Here is a 17,991-nt window from a genome sequence, read left to right as displayed (position 1 = left end):
TAATAGTAATTTCTATAAATTAGCTCCCTTACGCAGGGAGTCAATGACATTATGACGAAAGCAGGTTGATGTGGAATTAAATAAATCGAGTTGCTGATTATTTTGAGAAACTGTATTAAATTGGCGACAAATACGATTGATGCAGGAGTGATATGCTAGGTTAGTACGGATACGACTATCTTTAAATATGTTGTTGGTACAAACTGTACGTTTAGGGATTTCACAATTGAAATTTATTTTTGGTTTGGTTGGTCCGTTTGATTATTAACTATTTCATGAAGTAGCATCGTGTCAAGCAGCACACGACGCAAGCATAGAGGATCAAGTTTAAAATATTTAAGTTCATAAGAGAAATTGACAAGTTTTCTGTTAAATTTAAATAAAAGTCTTCGCAGGAATCGTCTTTGGACAGACTCGATCTTCGTCTTTTTTGGTAGATTATTATTATATAATTATTAAGACGGTATTATTAAGACTTCTTAAATCTTCCGTCCGTCTGTGTCTCTGTCGACGGACTCTATCTCATAAACCTCAATAGTGTGACTAAAAAGTTGTCAGGGTAATATTGAATATATAATATATATTTAACATAATAACGACAAAATATAAAATCAAAGATCACGAATTAAAGTACATTATAATACACATTTAAATATATTAGTTTTATATTAGAAATGATATAAAAAAGAATTATAAAGGAATCAAGATAGAGAAAAATAAATGTCTTTTATGTCTTTTACATAATGTTATACTTTAAATGGTACGGAACTCTTCGGGAGTACGTCGCGCAATTGACTTGTTTTTCTGTATATTTTTGATGGCATATTTTTTTGTAATAATCATATCATAAATTCTACATATCATAATTTGTTATTACGAAAGCTTATATTTCTAGCTTGCTTTGCATATGAATAAGACCAAAAAAAACGACTGAAATTTTTCGCAATAAAAAATCAAAACAGGTAGTTACGTGGAGGGATCGAACCGGCGTCTTCCGGATGTCAGGCAACGGCTATATACTTTGCGACACCGCCACCGTCTAAAAAAATATGAGCTGAAAACAAATTAATTATATTTTTAAGCGGGTAATTTTTTTTAACTTATTTCAAGTCTAAAAAATATTACAAAGGATTAGAACAGATTGCATTGGGTTTAGATCTCTCAATCATGTTGCGATGCGCAAGCGCAGCCTGCAGGCTCTAGTGTACATATCCGCACTAGCAAGTGCCAAGTTGATACCCAACCAGAAACACTCAATGCCGGTCGGTCTTGCCGGACGCCCGCATGCAACTACAAATATTTCGAACGGTTAACTCGATTCAACCCACGACGCGTTCCGAACATGTCATCCATCTAGCTCGTGCGATTGTTGTGCTATAAACGAAACTAGCGCTTAATACCACCCGTCATTATGTACACACAGACGGAGTTTGATATCAAAGATTCATCAAAGAACTTAATGAGTGGGGACTTCGAGAGACAATACAAGGAAGGGATGGAGAAGGGTGGTGATAAGAAAAGGGGTTGTGTGGTGTTTGGTGTGACTGTCGGGGCCCTTGCCGTGTGGCTTCTTGTGCTGACTGTGTTCCGTGAAGTTCAAATATCTCGGCTCCGATATGAGGTGGATCAGCTGACCGCTAACATGATAGCGATGTCGGCAAACGTCATGTCGCTTAACCAAAAGCTTTCCAATAACAAGCTGTTCAATGAGTTCAAAACTTTGGAAGATACGGTAAGTAAATATAACTTTGAACCAATATAAAGTCTAATGTAACATTTAATAATAGCCCGGTTTGGTATGAGAATCTAATATTCTAAACAATTGCCATATTATATAATAAACATGAAATGAAATTATTATCGACATATAAACACTTTTTAGTTTAACCTATAATAAAGAAGCCGAAAAACATGGCGTTGTCTGTAAATCACATAAGACATGTTTGTAAATCTTCGCAAATCACATTGAGTCTTGTGAGGTAAGAAATATGAAATATGTACGATGTCTATCTGTACCTTTGCTACAAATTATGTACATAATGAGTGAAGTAATTGCTGTGAGATAACAAGAATGGCCTTGACCAAGACACTCGAGATCATTAAAGCCAATTTGACTAAAGCATTCATAAACAATTTAATTACCAGCAAAGCCCATAGCAGATGGCCATGCCTTTATTTAGAACAACTTGTGAAGAAATATAGATATTATTATGATTTGAGATTTCTACCTGCCATTCGACGCTACTATTCATTATCTGAACAGATAACTTGAAGTCGTAAACCTATATTTGAAGAATTGTTTGTTTACACTAGCACACTAAATTAAGATTATTGTACGTATTATTTCGTCTAACTTTCTATCATTTGATTACTGTGTTTCTATCATTTTATTCTTGAACTAATGAAATATAGAACTAATGTAATGCAGTGATTGTTTAATAATTAATCGTGCATAAAAAATTTGATCACTTAGAGCTATGTTTTAGCTCGTCCTATCGTAGGACAGTGTTACAAAGATTTGTACAACTATAGAAATCACGAGTCAATCATTTCGCAAATAATTATCAGTCATGGTATTAATACCATAACTACTTAAGTACTCCGATACTACTTAAGTACTCCGATATTTTTCTGCCACTCTTTACACGGTTATGTTAAAAAAATAAATCTAATACCTTTAAACTAGCAATTCTTGTATCAATATATAATCTGAATCTCGGATACGGCTACAGGTAGTTTCGGGGCCAAGAAATCGATCTACCTAGGTTTCAATTTTTAAAAATATAGTTTTATCCGTGTTTTCATGAGAAACAGCTACAATAACATTAGAATACAAAGGTAAATTTCGCCACTATATACAAGACTTTAATAGCTCAGATGGGATATTGGGTGATCCGGAAAGCAGGAGACCCCGGTTCGAATCCAGATGTCCTATTAGTTTCTTTTTGTTCAAGTTTTGTACATTCTTAAAAATCCGAGCAAGGCTCGGTCGTCTAGATATTATAGTAGCATAAGTTGTATAATTAACTACAAGGAACAGTTTGAATAAACATGCCTGAATCATTTCCGAATTCGTAGGATTCGATACTAAAACATGGAATAACAAGGTGGTTATTTTCGAACGCAACAAAAGCAATGTTGTTCAAAACGTTTGTGACTGAGTGCCAAGTTATGCGGCTGATGGTTTGAGCTTCAATTTATTTTCAAAATATCACTAGAATTATTTTTAAACAGACTTCAATGGATTTGGATGTTGCATTACAAATTATAATTGCCTTTATAACGAAGACTATTTTAAATATTGGACGAGTCGCGTTCTAAAATCATACTTATGTTAAATGTATGCTTTATTTTTGTTAGGAAATGAAGGCAGCGGGAATCACTTACCACCAGTGGGAGGCTCCTTTGCACAGGATGCCGGCTAATTTATGGGTACCACAACGGAGCAAATTTCTGCCGTGAAGCAGAAATGTGTAAAAAGTGTAAACATTACTGTGTTACGGTCTGAAGGGCGCCGTAGCTAGTGAAATTACTGGGCAATTGAGACTTAACATCTTATGTCATAAGGTGACGAACGCAATTGTAATGCCGCTCAGTATTTTTGGGTTTTTCAAGAATCCTGAGCGGCACTCCATTGTAATGAGCAAGGCGTGTCAATTACCATCAGCTTAACGTCCTGCTCGTCTCGTACCTTTTTTTCATGTACTAAACGAAATTTACTCGTATTCCAAAATATCTCCAGTTTACTAGAGATACAAACGAAAAAAAAAATGGTTTGGCCGGGTGATATGCCGGTCTTATTATATCGAATATAAAAAGAGCATTCCTTTGTATGCAGATGTCATGACAGAATGATAGTATAAATTCACTATTCTAAAGTGATTAAAAAATCGAAGTGACTTATCAAATACCTTTGATAAAGTTCATTTTACTTAAAGAAATATTTCATCAGTATACGAGTATAACATCATATTAATAGGTGATCCAAATAATACGGGAAATACAATAGTATAATTATACAGATAATTAGATCTGATATATACTGCGCCAACATCATCTTGTATTAAATCTGTTTTACAAAACGTTTCTCCATTGACCATAGATGTATTGTCGGATGTCCGCATGTCTACAAAAACTGGTTTTAGCAGAAACCAGTTCGCTGAGTGAACAAAAAAATATACGCGGGCGCAGGACCTTAAAGCGTTTTGGTAAATGACTAAAATGTCAAATCATGTGATATCATTGAATTATCACTTGGATTCGTGTATGCACTATAATTATTTTACTTTTATCTATCAAATAAACGGTTTTTCGCATTGGTTCTTAGAATATTTTCTTAACTTCCACAGCAATTAGCAACATGCATTTTCCTCCTAAAATCATTCAATCTAAGATGAGGGTATAATGTAGCAAAATTAGTTCCTTTTTATCTACCACTTAGTTGTCAGATACGCTTTCGATCTTGCCTAGCTCAAATGACGTCAAGTTTACGAATGTAGTGTTTAAATTCTTTTTGTTTACGACTGTTATCAATCTGTATCTGTTATATATTTGAATGGAAATGTGCTTTATTTGACTGAGATAAAACTAGTCCTTGCAAGCGCTACGTTAACCGCAAGTTGCACATGTGTTTATTTCGTGAACTCTCCAATAAATTTGATGCGTCGAATGATAGTGTCTAGGGAAACTGCCTATTTAACACCATGAGTAGCTGTAGAAGTAACTGTATGTGTATTATTCGGTGCAGTTCTGGTAGTGCTGTCACCACAGGAATTTCTGCCGAAATTCACTATTTACTTATTCATTTGTGTTCTTGTTTGAAAGCGTCCGATGTGTAATATATACCAAATGACTGACCACAGTGTCCCTGATTAGATCCTCGGCCGTTCTGTACCAATATGTTTTCGGTTTTGTTTTTTTTTTGTTATTTATGATAATAAGGGACGAGACGAGCAGCATTTTCATCTGGTGGTAATTGATACGCACTGCTCATTACAATATAGTACCGCTCAGGATTCTTGAAAATCCCAAAAAATCTGACCGCCACCACAATTGCGTTCGTCTCATTGAGACATAAGATGTAAAGTCTTGTTTGCCCAGTAATTTCACTAACTACGGCGCCCTTCAGACCGAAACACAGTAAAGCTTTCACATTACTGCTTCACGGCAGAAATAGGCGCATAGTGTACTTACATTGTTTCATATTATATTAAAGCTGCTTTGACAAAGAATGACAAAGAGTCTTATGCCATATGGCAACGACATGAGACCACCGTTTAGTTTATAACAGAGTATGTTATGTGTTTAGCACAGAAGACATTAAGGGCCAATGATATCGCTTAACATACCGATGGTACTGCATCTGCTCGTTCTGTCTCAAACTGCCATAAGAGAAAAATCTCACTAATTTTAATCCCGTTAAAGCATGCTCTTATAATCTTTTTAAAGGCAACATTTCATTTCAGCGTCAATTAGGCAGGAGCTCCTGCGTTGGTCTGAATCTGTCAATAAAAAAAAATTAAATCATTATAGAAAAAGGCTTTAAACTAATTGTTCTGCTTGAATGATGTGACACAGTTTTCACCAGTGAGAGGCTCCTTTGCAAAGTATGCCGGCTAGATTATGGGTACCACAACGGCGCTTATTTCTACCATGAAGCAGTAATGTGAAAGCTTTACTGTGTTTCGGTCTGAAGGCGCCGTAGCTAGAGAAATTAATGGGTGAATGAGACTTAATATCTTATGTCTCAAGGTAACGAGCGCAGTTGTAGTGCCCAGAATTTTTGAGGTTTTTCAAGAATCCTGAGCGGCACTGCATTGTAATGGGCAGTGTGTGTCAATTACCATCAGCTGAACGTCCTGCTCGTCTCGTCCCTTATTTTCATTAAAAAACACAGAAGAAGACTGGCTCAAGTTATCTTAGTTAGAATTTGTTCTCAATGCGAGGTACAGGCGCTTATATTTTATCTTTAAACTTAATTGACACCCTTATATCAAGATATTTGACTCTGTCTACATTCAGTAGTGATTTGAGCCCAACAAGGTAAGAATGTACAAAGTACTATGTTCTCGCTTCAGTAGGGCTACTGGCAACCCAAGCGCTGGCAGCTATTTCGGTCAACGGATAAGCCTAGCTATCCAACGTGGATATGCTGCCAGTATTCTTGGTACGCTTCCCCTTAGTGATAGTTTTAATTTTATGTAATCATAGTATTGTAAATATAGTTATAAGATTAGTTTTATAAGTAGTTACATTTAAATTATTTTTTGTAATAAAAATATAAAATATCTACGCATGTATAATAATTCTATTTCCCTAGCAGTTATCTGATATATTCCACGTGATTGCTAGCGAAGGACAAATAAATAAAGCGAGAGTTATGTGCCATATTTATTATGTCAACGAATACAACAGTGTTGTTTAAATAGGTATCGAAATTATAATAAAAAACACGACTGGGTGCAATGCAATTCATACGTGGTAGAAGTGGCTTCACGGTGTCCACAAACCTCTAAACTGCATAATATGAAGTCCTGGTACATGTTGCTAGGATGAAACGTGATTTCAACCGCTATGAAAAACTTTTCTATCTTCGCTACCATATTTATGTTCTCCTGGTGTCTGGTAGTAATAGTCATGCGCATGAAGTCAGAATATATTAAGGTATACTCGCGTCATACGTAAGACAATCTCTTCCTCAACTATGATCGACTGGTATCACTTTGCTTTTTTACTTGTTTGTTTCTCTATCGTCTCGCTTTTTCGATTCATCGAGTTTCACATTTCGAGAAATCACATCGGTTCTAAAGAATTTTCACTTCAATAAAACTCATAATACTGTTATGGATATGTACATTAAATTTTCAGTCATTTTTCTATGAATCCGCGACGCTATACAAGCTTCCTAATCTACCAATGATTTATAGCACAGGACGAGTGTTTGAGATTATGATGATAAAAAGCATACTTCCAGTTCCTTCGATGATAAAATGCGCTTGTAAACGTTGTAACAGATGTTGCTAGTATTCTTGGTATATTTTAATACATACTTGGTGTAATTGTCTTACTTTTGATCTTGTCTTGATGAGTATATTATGTAGACTTAAAATATTATCCGTGGTCTATTAAGAGACATCAGGAGATTATTGACTTAAGGCTGGGGACCGAGCCAATGGCCTTGAGGAATCGAGCGTTATTAGGTTACCTCTCTCGCATAAGTAGTTTTAATTCAGAATGAGAAATATTTTTAATTTATTACAAACATAATACACTTTTCTTTACAAAACTTACAAAACTATGTCATGTTAAATATTATTGGTAAACAGTTAATAATTATTCATACAATTTTTATCTGGATTGAATGAGTAACATGGCTCCAACTGTAAGAGTTAGGGGATTTTTTGATGTCTAGTAAAGATAGAAATGTAAACCAGTTTCAGGCTCCTTTGCACAGGATACTAGCTCAATTATGGGTACCAGAACGGCGCCTATTTCTTCCGTGAAGCAGTAATTTGTAAGCATTGCTGGGCAAATGAGACTTAACATCTTATGTCTCAAGGTGACGAGCGCAGATGTAGTGCCGCTCAGAATTTTTGGGGTTTCTAAGAATCCTGAGCGACACTGCATTGTAATGGGCAGGGCGTATCAATTACCATCAGCTGAAAGTCCTGCTCGTGTCGTCCCTTATTTTCATAAAAAAATATGTGCTATTTTGGCGATTTCTCGGGATAGCCGTTAGTACGTTATAAGCTAGGAAAAGTAAGATCTCAATACATTCGGCTCGAGTCAACTTATAACTATGACAGAAGAATTCACAGAGAATTCAAAAGAATTTCATTGAATTTTCATAATCCAGAAGCAACAATTCCATTTCAATGTCTTGTAGGAATTATATATTCTAAATAGGTTCACCTAGATACATATCTGTTTTCCATTAGAATATATTTGCGACTGGACTTTGATATTCCAATAAAACATTGTCGACTTGTGTAGAATGGAATGTATTCTCATGTTTATATATATATATAGACAATAATAAATTTTATGTCAAACTACACTGGCCTTCAAAAGTAAGTATCACACTTTTAAAATTGGGATAACGTTTTAAGTTCACAAGATATACTTTCGAAATAAAAAGAGAATTTAATTTTGTACATAAAAACTTTATAGTCGGTAGGTAACCTTCTTTTAAGAATTGGCTGAAAAAAAACTTCAAAAACAAAACCATTTCTTTTTCAAAGTGGACGTTTCCGAATTACAATTTTACCATTCACATTTTTCTTTCTGTTTTAAATTTTTTTCAAGATCGATGGGTCTTGTTTTAAAAATTTATGCTAAAAAGCACATAACATTTATTTATCATACCTCTTTCAGTTGAAGAATGTGCTAGGATCATGGCTTTTCTGGAACTAGGCATCAGTACGAACGGTCCAGAAGGTAAAGCGAAGGTACGAAGAGACTGGACACCATCTGAGGAGACCTTGTAATGGCAGACCCAGGTGCACCAGTGCCCGAGAAGATCGTTATATTATTAATCTTAAATCTACCTTCTATAGTTAAGAAAAAAATTTAATTTTAAAAGTGTGATACTTACTTTTGCAGGCCAGTGTATTCTACATAATATATGTAATAGAATAAAATATGTGTGTAGATGATAATTGGAATTCAAAATACAGAAATTTCCAAAAAATATTATACATTCTACGAGCTGGGTTTATCTGCCTAGTCTTTAAACTCTTCTAGAAACGTGTGTTCGCCTTGAATTTGATAAAATCTAAACCAGAAATTATCAGTGAAAAGCATCTATGACCATGGTTACCGATCTTAGGACAATTGTCTTCGACCCTACAAAACTCGCAGAACGCGATTGCAACGCTGCAGCCATTGGATTCATCGAGCATGACGACTTACTAAATGCTATCTTCTGAGCACAGTTTGGTAACTTACCAACACCTGGTAGCTTCCTGTGGCCTTGGGATAAGCTGGATCACTGCGATACAGTCATTTGAAGAAAACGATCGTATCTTACGGTAGTAAGATATTTGTACCTTGGTGCCGGCGATAACAACAACCAGGACAAATAGCCTGGTCGAAGAGCCAACAACGTTTTGAAATCACCAATTTTTAACGTCCTCACTGGCTCACATTTTGATTTTAAAAACCAATTTGAAAATTGGATAAATGTCTTTGACCTTGAACCTTGAAACCAAAAGGATTTTATCAAAGAGGATGTAAATACTACAAAATAAGAGGCGGACTGCCTAAGTAATAATTGAAATTTAGTTTAGTATGAAGCATGCAGTGATTTGACATAAGTTTGAAATAGTAGTAGTTACAGTATGGCGATTGACGATGAAGTGTCCGTTTTTTACAAGATTATAGCCGTCATCTGTCAATCGATCAACTTCATACTTTCATACATTCGGCTGTACGTTTCATACAATCGAGTGAATCTCTTTTTTCTTAGAGAGTTTCGCTAAACTGGATTTTATAAATCCGTTTGGAAATAACGTAACCTAGAGTAGGTCTATGTGTGCTTAAACAATACCTATAGTATTACCAAAAATTACAAACTAAATAAAATTTGGTGTACCTACGTAAAAAAAATACCATTTACATTTTGAGTCCAGTGGAATGCGAAAATTTTAATTTCTTCTCAGTTTAGTATCTGTGAGTACTACGTGGATGCCATACGTCTCTTGTTTTCTCTAATCTGTATTTTATGTGATTCATATTGAATAACAAACAATTTGGTTTTGGAACACAAGAACATTGCTACAAGGTACATCCGATTAACGTCATCGTTATGGTTTCGTGAACTTTCATCAAACTATAAGTAGAATTCGTGGGCGTGAATTTACAAACGTGTTCTGGCCCGGCGCCAGCTTGGGCAGGTATTTTATAAAAACTATGTTCACAAACTTTTGTAAACAAAAACGTATATTCCAGGACGGTTGTCGTTATAATAATGTTCCACTCAATGGGAAGTCTAAGACTTTCTTTAGGCGATTGTAAATCATAAATCTAATTCTAGTAACGATTATTGTTATTTATGAATCGGTGTCCTCCCGCCGCGACCCGAGCTCTTGACTCTTCACGTCGCGTGTGCGACTCAAGCACATCTCACCTATAACAATGTATGTAGGTACAAGGTAGGTACCTTGGCTGACACCGACTCCAAATATAACAAGAATCGTTACTAGAATTAGATTTATTAATTAGATTGTATAAAAATACGCAATTATTTTTATACTTTTTAGTGCATATTATCTATTGTATTGGAATAGTGTTTTTGGAGTCGGTTCTTTTTTTTGTTAGTTTTTTTTTATTTTTAGATCTTTTTCACTTTTTTTTGCGCTCCTTTTAATAAAATATACAATTTTGTACTGTCATTGCTATTGCCATAAAATAATTATCATCTAGTCCCAGGCTATCCGATCACTTAGATAATCAGCTGTAGAGTACTAGGATTTACGATAGACTAAAACATTTAACATTAAAATTCACACTGCCACCGTCACAAGCAGACTTTAGATAGAATATCTCATGTGCCAGTGATTAACCATTACTAGAACACCGCTGTTTTGCGACATAAATACTGCAATTTACAGTTAGTTCTACTGCCACTTATATATAATTATCGTAACTTAATCACTGCCTCTTCAGTCCAGCAACACTCCATATTCTATCGTTGGGACTATAACTTACGCAATACTAAATATATAGGATATCAATAAGATAAAAGACTGTTGCTTCTCAATATATTCTTGATAATGACGTTAAGCATGTTCATAGCCACATAATGGAATCTGCTAGAAACTGTCATAACCATAATGTTAACACCAGGAACAGACATAAAATTAAGTCGAGTTAGTAAGTCTTTTGTGGGGCGATGTATATGCTTTTACATCAAGATCCCAGAAAATGTTCACAAAATGTTACGATATTCAAAAGAATTATTAAATAATAGTAGTTAAAAAAACTAAAAACACGCTTTTTATAGAAAACCGAACTAAAAAATAAAGTTTTTAAGTTTTTTATTATTTGCATTGTGAAATTAAAAGAAAATGGTTAAAATTAAAATAATGGTTGATATTTTAAAATTAACATCAATTCCTGCCTTATAGACAATAGATAAAAATTATTAATAATATAAATAAACAAAAATAGTATTTTGCGAATTGAAAAATTGAATTATTTTCAAATTAATGGATTGTCATCGGTCCTCGATAAATCTACGAAGTTTGAACGAAATCTGGCTGTTTAAAGTGGGTCTAAATCGCGACCAAATGAGTCGATTAGAAACAAAAGTACATACAGTTGAAGCTAATATAAAACATTTGTGTGGTAAATGCATTGGGAATGGAGCAACTACCGTCAGGCTATTAAATAATAAGTTTACTTATACGATGATACTTTTTGAACATATTTTTTTATGAAACAAAAGCCCACTGAGTTTGTAACGTCAATTCTTCTCAAGTCTGAGGCTTTCTTTTTGGAACGGGTGGTAGTTTACGACGTTCAATAAGTGATGTCACATCCCATTTTGAATAAAAATATTTGAATTTAAATTGCAATATGAACCTGATAACTTCGAATGAGTAGCGGTATAAAATTACGTAGATGAGTAATTGGGATGAAATAAGGCGACAATACGACACGCGTGGAGTTCATGACCCGTGATTATGAGCACAGAAGCGGGCGGACTAAGACGATATAATTGAACAAAGGAACTATAAAGATTGGATTTAACGCTAATAATGAAGCATAAATAATATGAGACAGAGATAGAGAAAAAAATCAGCCACACAAGATATATCCTTGTAGTTAGATGCTTCAACCCCAAATGTATTTAAAATAAGTGTGTGTATACTTATGTATGTATATATGCACGCAAGAACTTATACTTCTTTGGCGTAACAAATCAAATCCTTAAAATTATTTATTCGTCGTGCTATTCTACGTTTGTAGAAAGAACAATATTGTCAAAATCGTGAAAATAATGATTGAATTTGGCTGTTTTGGCTTGAACCCTTTGCCTGTCCTATTAACAGACGATGAAACCTTCAACCAATGTAATTTGTCAGAAATGTGTCAAATGTCAATAATTGTTAATTGTCAATGTTTAAAAGACATATTTTAAAAAACAAACAATCAATGTAATTTATCTGAAATGTGTCAAATGTCAATAGTTGTTTGTCAATGTTTAAATGTCATATTTTAATAACCAACTTCAACCTGTTACTTTTGTGTTACAGTGATGCGCGCGCAACTTAAAATTTCACTCTCATCATTTTTTTATAACGCACCTAAAGACGCATAATTTCAAAATCTTATAATATACACACAAAACAATTGACAAAGTGTTCTGAAAAACACATTGGCACATTGGAATTATATTAAAAGGTGTGATTATAGCGATAACCGTTAGTGTTTGTCACTGTCAAACTTATTGTTAACAAAACTTGCTGTCAAAATGCGTCTCAATTAGAACACTTTCAAGTCCAATACATATTTGTGCTTATGAATTTATCTTTGTGCATATTTGAATACCAATTTAAATTTAAATTCAAAATAGGATGTGATATCACTTATTGAAAGTCAAAAACTACCACCCATTCCAAAACGAATGCCTCAGACCTGAGAAGAATGAGCGCAACAAACTCAGCGGGCTTTTTTTTCATCGTAAAAATATGTTTATAAAGTAATATTGTAAAATTAAACTTATTATTTAAAAGCCTGAGGGCGGTCGCTCCATTCTCAATCTGTGGTATCATTAAGAATGTCATTTATGTTATAGTACCACACAAACGTTTTTTAACAATTCTTTTGAATAACGTAATACTTTTGTTTTGAACATTTTCTGGGATCTTGTTGTAAAAGCATATACATCGCCCCACAAAAGACTTACTAACTCGACTTAGCCGAGTAGCAGGCATTATAAGTTTATGTCTGTTTCTGGTATTATCAACATGGTTATGATGAAATTTATATGTTACACATTTATGAAAGTATTGGATATTGGATCCAGTTTTAATTGGCAAATACAAGTCTACATTTTTTATAAATAAATGACAACCCTGCCTCGAAGAATAGGGAGAAAAATTATGTAATATACATTACTCTATAAAGATAGCATTCCCGTTATCATTAACAACGCTTTAAAGTAGAAACGTTACCCTATCGGATCTGGTGGATAAAATATTTTGAAGCTTACAATTTGTATTTTAAATTATCTTTGGTTTAGAGACCAAAGAAAATAAACGTAAGGACGGGATTGCTGTCTGTTTCGAATTAAATCTCCAAATTTTCTTTTTTTCATTATAACAAAATCCTTCTAAACAATAATTATTCTCTCCGTAATCCTTGAAGCAGGGTTGTCGATATTGTGAAAAATGTTATTCATTTTGCATTACAGTGATTGTAAGTGTAATAAAGTGAGTAATTCAGCACGGTTCATCTATTACTAGTAAGATGTTAATAAATTTATCAAAATCCATATCTACTTATAAAAATATAAGCTCTTTTTTCGTAGTCATCCTACGAGAGTACTTACGTACCGACTAAAAAATAATCTCATATGTAACATTTGATTATCTATGTGCTATATTCCACCGCCGCTACCAACAAAATGTATACAGTTTTATAGAGAGTTACTAACCTGGTCTCCGTTTGATTGTGAAACCGATTTGGTGGCGCGACCAGCTCGGATGCGTCATAATTCTGGTGTCTGTATGGTGTCTAGTTACTTGGCCTACACGCTATGCGTCTTAACCGCGGGTTGTTTAGTTAGATAGTTATCCGCAGACGTATATGAAAGTGATAATTTTTATCTAATCTGGATTCTTAAAACCAATATCCAATAGTTTTTGAAAGAGTTTATGCCTTATTAAATCTTGATAGTTCATAAATAACAAAACTGGCATAAGTTTACGAAATTTGAGTTGATATCCTCTTTGTATTAGCAACAATGAATACTTGACATCCATTTTAAATCTGATAATCGAGGAAAGATTCGCGGTATGGCGGTTAACCGTTCGCGGGAAAAAAATTAGAGAAAGTTTACATTAATTTCGTGAGTGATGATTGAAGCGTACAAAGTGGCTTAATAAAAAAACCTATATAATAGGTAACTTTATTCTACATTTAGGTATTTGATACAGGTAGTAAACCCTGTTTTAATTATATCGTCTTCTTTATATCGCTGGATAATACCAACATTATTACATTGTACCTGCAAGTATATCGTCGACGAAGGCTCCTCTCATAAAATCTAATTAAAGTGGACAGTGACCTCACCCGCATGACAACTTGCACTTTTAAGTATCACTGTGGGTTCTGTGTATTAGTTGCGCCTCTTGCGAGGCTAATTTACCAAATAAAATTAGAATCAAAGTACGATGATACAATGGTAGAGTGACTTAATACAAAATTTGGGTTTATGTTTGATTTTATGCAATCTATGTAAACTATTTAAATACGATTAGAACTGCTTTCTGCCAATTGCTACTTATACATATTATCTCATAATATCTCTCTAATAATATCTACCAATACATTCCAAAAAAAAACTCGGTTAATGTATATTTTTAATGGTATTTTTATTATTGTAAAGAATTACGGATTAAAGAAAAAAAACATCACTATCTTCTATTTAATTGACATACGTAACCATAATTAGATTTCAATTTTGGGCGATTGCCTACTGATAAAAAGAAGTAGTAATTTAATTCTAAAATATCTCTTTAGATTCTGTTTTATAAAAAGAAAGGAGGGGGCGGCCTTTGTCCAGCAGTGGCCGTCTTCCGGCTGATGATGATGATGATGGATATATAGCCTGTAGCCATACTGTAGTCCTGCCATTCTACAAAGCATCCACTACTAACTCCACTTACTAACGTAGTAAGTTTAAAAATTAAATTTCCATGCCATGACAGTTCAAAGACGAGATCATTGACATTACTAACGCATTCACTAATATGCCTCATAATTAATTAGCCACAAAATAAAAATCTTTTTTGACCACTTTATCCTATTATATTATATTCTTCGAATGAGAAGAACAATTAAAAATTATTATAAAAATATCGTAAATATTAAATTTTAAGTTTATTATTGCTAATATTGTGTATACCATACACGAAACTAGATGGAATCGAAGGGTACAAAATCAAAGGCTTAGTCTAGCTAATACTAAGTTGTCGATAAATTCTGCAATCGCCGCAGGGTACAACCCATCGTATGCTTATTGCTTCTCGTGTCTCGGTCACGTTGTAGGACACGCAGTGACTGGAATTACGACCCCTTCTCAAATGCCAACAGTATTTTCTTTGATAGCAAGATAACCTTACGTGACAGTTAATTTTCCCATCATTTGTTTGTGCCTTGCGTAGAATTTGTGTTTTATAATGCGAAAACAATTTTAAGTAATGTATTTTTGCATCGATCTTTCGGTCTACTGACCAACGCATTTCTGGTTTCATCGCGGCTGGAAAATTATTTGCTTTTCAAAATTTTACACCTGCAGGTAAGCTTCTATAGGGTAAAATTCTGTAAGGTTATTATATGATTACTAGCTGATCCAGCAGACGTTGTATTGCCATATGAATTAATAAAAAAAATGACAAAAAAAATTTTGGGCTATAACATTTATGGGCTAGAAATAGATGTTGGCCGATTCTCAGACCAACCCGAAATGCACACAAAATTTCACTCAAAGACGGTTCAGCCGTTTCGGAGCAGAATTGCAACAAACACTGTGACATGAGAATTTATTTATTTATTACCATTAATAGAAACGTTTAATTCTGACAGGGTAATGAAATTGGAATACAAGATTGCATTTACAAGGTTCGAATTTAATGTGCGAACCCCCCAAGCTTGGTGATCGCGTTATTATAGGAATAAGTGATGAAAGAAAGATATACTATGCTTTTTCCTCATCACAAAAGTGCCCAACATGCCCAAAGAAGATTTCAATTTAAAAATATTTACCTCATCATTTTCCTTGGTAAGATATTATCTTTAAATCGTTTCTACCTCATAGCTACTGTCCGAGTGTGTCATCTACAAACTGCAGTACTAATTCGTCGTAATCAAACTAAATTGAACCTGTTACGAATGATTGAATTCTAGAAAACGTGCGGTGTTGTTTCCTTAATGTGTGTAATGGTTATATTTACTGCCGTTCTAGTTACTAATATTACAATCCTAACTAATATTATTACACTGTGAGTTTGTTTTTAATTAAATAACATCCTTTACCTTTGGGAGGCTCCTTTGCACAGGCTAGATTATGGGTACCCCAACGGCTCCTATTTCTGCCATGAAGCAGTAATGTGTAAGTGTATCGATCTGAAGGGCGCGGTAGCTAGTGAAATTACTGGGCAAATGTGACTTAACATCTTACTCCTCAAGGTGACGAGCGCAATTGTAGAGCCGCTCCGAATTTTTGGGTTTTTAGAAGAATCCTGAGTGGAAATTCATTGTAATAGGCAGGGCGTATGAATTGCCATCAGCTGAACGTCCTCCTCGTCTCGTCCCTTATTTTCATAAAAAATATATTTGCATACTGGGAGAGGCAATCCCAAAAAATTGACGAAAACAAAAGCAGTCGATACAGTTTGTAATTGTTATTTCAAATAATAATCTTCATCCAAAGTTGCATTATGCCACTCGACAGCCAAAGAATCAAAGAAATTGTTACATAAGTGAGAATTGTGAATTATTGCATCTTGTGGAGGGAGACCAACTCCATTTACTACGTTACATAAGATCCGTTAATTTAAGCTTCTGCTATTTATTACAGAAAAGGTAACACAAATTCAGAATTAAATTTAACAAAATGTTTTAATTTTAGTTGTAATTTTTATTCCACCTATATTTTTTTTTTCATTATTAGACCTGATATTATTATAATTTTCCTTGGATGAGATGATTTGGTTATAATGCAGGATTCATTGTTATATTGGATGTAATATTTTTAATTAATATACAATCTGGTTTTGAACCGAAGTTCCGATGCTCACTTATGTGTAAATCATCAGAGATCGCCCAATTCTATCGAATTTAGAATCTTGTATGTAGTACGTAAAATATTAGTTAGGGAAAATGAAGGAACCGCCTTTGAAGGAAGATTGTAATAAGAATAAAAACAATTTATAGGCCGTGTACAGTTGGAAATAGATTCTCAAAAGCAATAAAGTGATAGATATTAGACACCATATGACAGAGTGAAGCGGTACCGGGAATGAGAAAGACTAAAGGCGAATGAATGACAGCCTGAGTACATCTGCGACTGGAAGAGAAATTATTATGTATTCTGCAAATCACTTATCTCCCTCTCTGCTAAGCAATACTATACGACGCAGTGGCTGGAAATTTTATAATATACTAGCTGACCCAGCAAACGTTGTATTGCCGATATTAAAATCGCGATACAAAAGTAACTGTTGATCGTAGATGGGTGAAAACTTGAAGTTGTATGTATTTTTTAATGCTGACTCATAATCAAACAAATTTAAAAATATGTCACAAACATTAAATAATAACATTAGGGGGATGAAAAATAGAAGTTGTTCGATTCTCAAACCTACCCAATATGCACTCAAAATTTCACGAGAATCGGTGACGTTTCAAAGGAGTTAACTACAAACACCACTACATGAGAATTTAATAAAGTATAATTTAAAATTCACGGCCGTATCCATTATACGAATCTCGCGGTAAATTATTTCATTTTTTGCAATGAAACAACTTTTTATCGCTCTTCCTTGCCTTTTGTATCTTCAAACTATAAAATTTAATAAAACACATTCAAAAAATTTATTGCTTGTTTTATTAAAGAGTGTTTTTGAAGCACAATAGGTAGGCAGGCAAAGAGTCTGTAGCCGTTGAAAAAAATAATTCAGTCGACTTTTTCAAAATTATTGATTACAATTTTTTTTAAAGGTCAAAAGAATATGGAAAAAAACCGGAGTGAGTATAATTCTT

General features: G+C 34.0%; 1 protein-coding gene across 1 annotated transcript in view; it reads left to right on the top strand.

The window, feature by feature from the left end:
- The first annotated feature begins 1,236 nt into the window (after positions 1-1,236).
- The window catches only part of LOC126977260 (protein eiger), a 72,123-nt gene continuing 55,368 nt past the window's right edge, over positions 1,237-17,991 (top strand). The window contains exon 1 of the mRNA XM_050826003.1: positions 1,237-1,732. Coding sequence (XP_050681960.1) covers positions 1,412-1,732 — 321 coding nt within the window. The 5' untranslated portion in view covers positions 1,237-1,411. The remainder of the gene's footprint in view (positions 1,733-17,991) is intronic.

The sequence above is a fragment of the Leptidea sinapis genome, chromosome 44 (assembly GCF_905404315.1).
Source record: "Leptidea sinapis chromosome 44, ilLepSina1.1, whole genome shotgun sequence".
Taxonomy (NCBI): domain Eukaryota; kingdom Metazoa; phylum Arthropoda; class Insecta; order Lepidoptera; family Pieridae; genus Leptidea; species Leptidea sinapis.
This window is presented reverse-complemented; position numbering and strand designations above follow the sequence as displayed.